Below are 2285 nucleotides of genomic sequence, written 5' to 3'. Positions count from 1 at the left end.
ACTGGACATGCTTTTTGATGGCCATGGCATCCAACTTGACCGCCACACGTCCATATTTGACTGGATCTGCCTCTTGTTTTTTCCTCAACATGTCCAACATCATCATGTTGAGGCCAGGCTTGGCATCCACATAACTCATCCACCTTTATCAAATGAAAAAGGAGGTAATATAATGTATTTGAACCAGTAATTTTAAAAAGTGCAATTAAATGACATGACAAATACCTTTGCAATGTATGTGGATGTGGTAGGTGAATTTGTGGAGAGACTCTCTCAGATAGGCGTAAGCTTTTGGACCATGTAGGTGGAGAGTGAGGGCAAACTCCTTCTGGTCTTTGCTGTACTCATGGCCCTGTTTTGACAGGAGGCCTATCGGAAGATCTGAAATTCAGTTAGCACAGACTAATTGGTAAGTGCCCTTAAAATAATAAGTAAACTTTTTTGTACCTAGAATGTACATGCAGGAAATCCAGTTACAAGGTGCGTATTTGAACTCATGATGTTGCAGTTATTTTCTTGTTACGCTTCTGCCTTAGATACTACTCTGTTGGGTACACCCCTAAGATATACATGAAGTTCAAAGTTTTATTTTAATTTTACCTGAGTAAAAATCAAGCCTTTCTTTCAGCTCTTCATTTATGAGGATTTATTTTTTATTTTTTTTGCCCTCCGTTCTCGTACCTTTGTGTTCCTCATATCTCTCTCCAGACTCTTCACCCTACCCAAGGCTTTACTGAATTTAGTCTTCAGACCAGTGGGAGATGCAGGCATTGCATACAGGTGTTCCTAATAGAAAGAAGGATGAAAATGTTTTGAGTAATGTTTATATCACATCACTCACAATCACAGATGCTTGATGCATAGCTAGTACAAATACTCACATTCACAACATTAGGTAGAGGTTCAGTCTCTTGCAGACAACAGTCCACTGACAGGCTCTCTTCAGCCTTCCTTGAGGCTTGTGTTGTCCTGGTTGCCACTTGCTGAAATGGAAGGAAAAATACTTAAACAGGTTTAAGTATCTCACAATACATTACGTCTTTGATTCCTAAACATAAAACAAAAAACAAAAAAACATTTTCACTAAAGTGTGACATTGACTTGCTCTCAAATCCTTATAGCCTAGTGATAGATCTACTCTTTGGAAAATGAAGACTGTTGGCTTAGCTACATCTCTAATCCAGACAATCTGACCTGTCCTGTCAATGTCCTCCTGTTTAAAGTGCTCACTGCAGAGCACGGAGTAGTCACTGGCAGAAAATGTTTCCCTTCTAACAGCAAATTCCCACTGCCTCCTCAACTCCTTCTCTTTGAGAAACCTTCAAAGTGTGAGAAATGTTAGCTAGCCAGCTAACTACAGTCATATATAATATCAGTCGCCCAGCTGAAACGCAGGTGTTTTGTTACAATGAGTTTCGGGAAAGATAAATGGCAATAAATTGGTATTTCATGGGTCTAGTGTGTTTCAGTTATAATCTGAGCTCTAACTGTCATTTAACGTGAACCGTTTAATTAGGGTGACCAGACGGGTATCTCCCTTATCACTTCGCAACGAAGTGTCCTCTTTTTCACAAACTCAAATCTGGTCACCCTAGTTAAATTTAAAAAGGAATGACAAACGAACTCAACGGCACAGCAGGGATTCAAGTTTTCCCGTTGCAACCATATATGCTATATAATTAACGACATCCAAGTAAAAGTAGATTGTATATATATATAGTCTATATTTTTTGTTAGGCCAATATTCTCTTCTTTTGACAAATGTTGAATAACGTAACGTTAGGCTTGGCTCCCCATGTCCATTTCACGTTAGCTATTAGCTAATAGTCTGACTCTGGTAGCCAACTAACTGTTAGTTAGCTCTCAACATAGATCATGTTATAATGGCAAAATATAACCAGAAACAATTGTTCAGACTTACTTGTGAAAGGTTATTCCACAAATTCTTGTTGTAATTGTTCTGCAGTTTGTACAGCCCCAAGCTGCACAACACTGAGGCATCTTGACTTCATGACTTTATGAATGTAGCTTTATGAATGTAGCTACAATACCGTTACTGAGTAACGGCATTGTGAGTGAGTTGAGTTTGTTTGTCTTTCTTTTTAAATTACCGGTCACGCAAAATGTCCGTTAGAGTTCAGATTCATAAAATGACATGAGAACACATCAAGAAGTGCACAAACCATAACTGAAACACTGTAGAACCATGAAATACCAACTTATTGCCATGTATCTTTTCCCGAAACTCCCATCCAGACACATTGTAACAAAACAATGATTACCTC

At 38.6% G+C, this 2285-nt stretch overlaps 1 protein-coding gene across 1 annotated transcript; it reads right to left on the bottom strand.

Moving 5' to 3' along the window:
* Window positions 1–636: 636 nt before the first annotated feature.
* Window positions 637–2001, bottom strand: LOC136963504 (THAP domain-containing protein 6-like). The gene is made up of 4 exons (XM_067257657.1): window positions 1922–2001; window positions 1139–1319; window positions 888–983; window positions 637–786 (listed from the first exon to the last, which is right to left on the bottom strand). The coding sequence occupies exons 1-4, from the start codon at window positions 1999–2001 to the stop codon at window positions 637–639; spliced, it is 507 nt and encodes a 168-aa protein (XP_067113758.1).
* Between the last annotated feature and the right edge of the window lie 284 nt (window positions 2002–2285).

The sequence above is a fragment of the Osmerus mordax genome, chromosome 19, assembly GCF_038355195.1.
Source record: "Osmerus mordax isolate fOsmMor3 chromosome 19, fOsmMor3.pri, whole genome shotgun sequence".
NCBI lineage: Eukaryota > Metazoa > Chordata > Actinopteri > Osmeriformes > Osmeridae > Osmerus > Osmerus mordax.
Note: the sequence above shows the minus strand (reverse complement) of the source record. Positions and strands in the feature narration are given on the sequence as shown.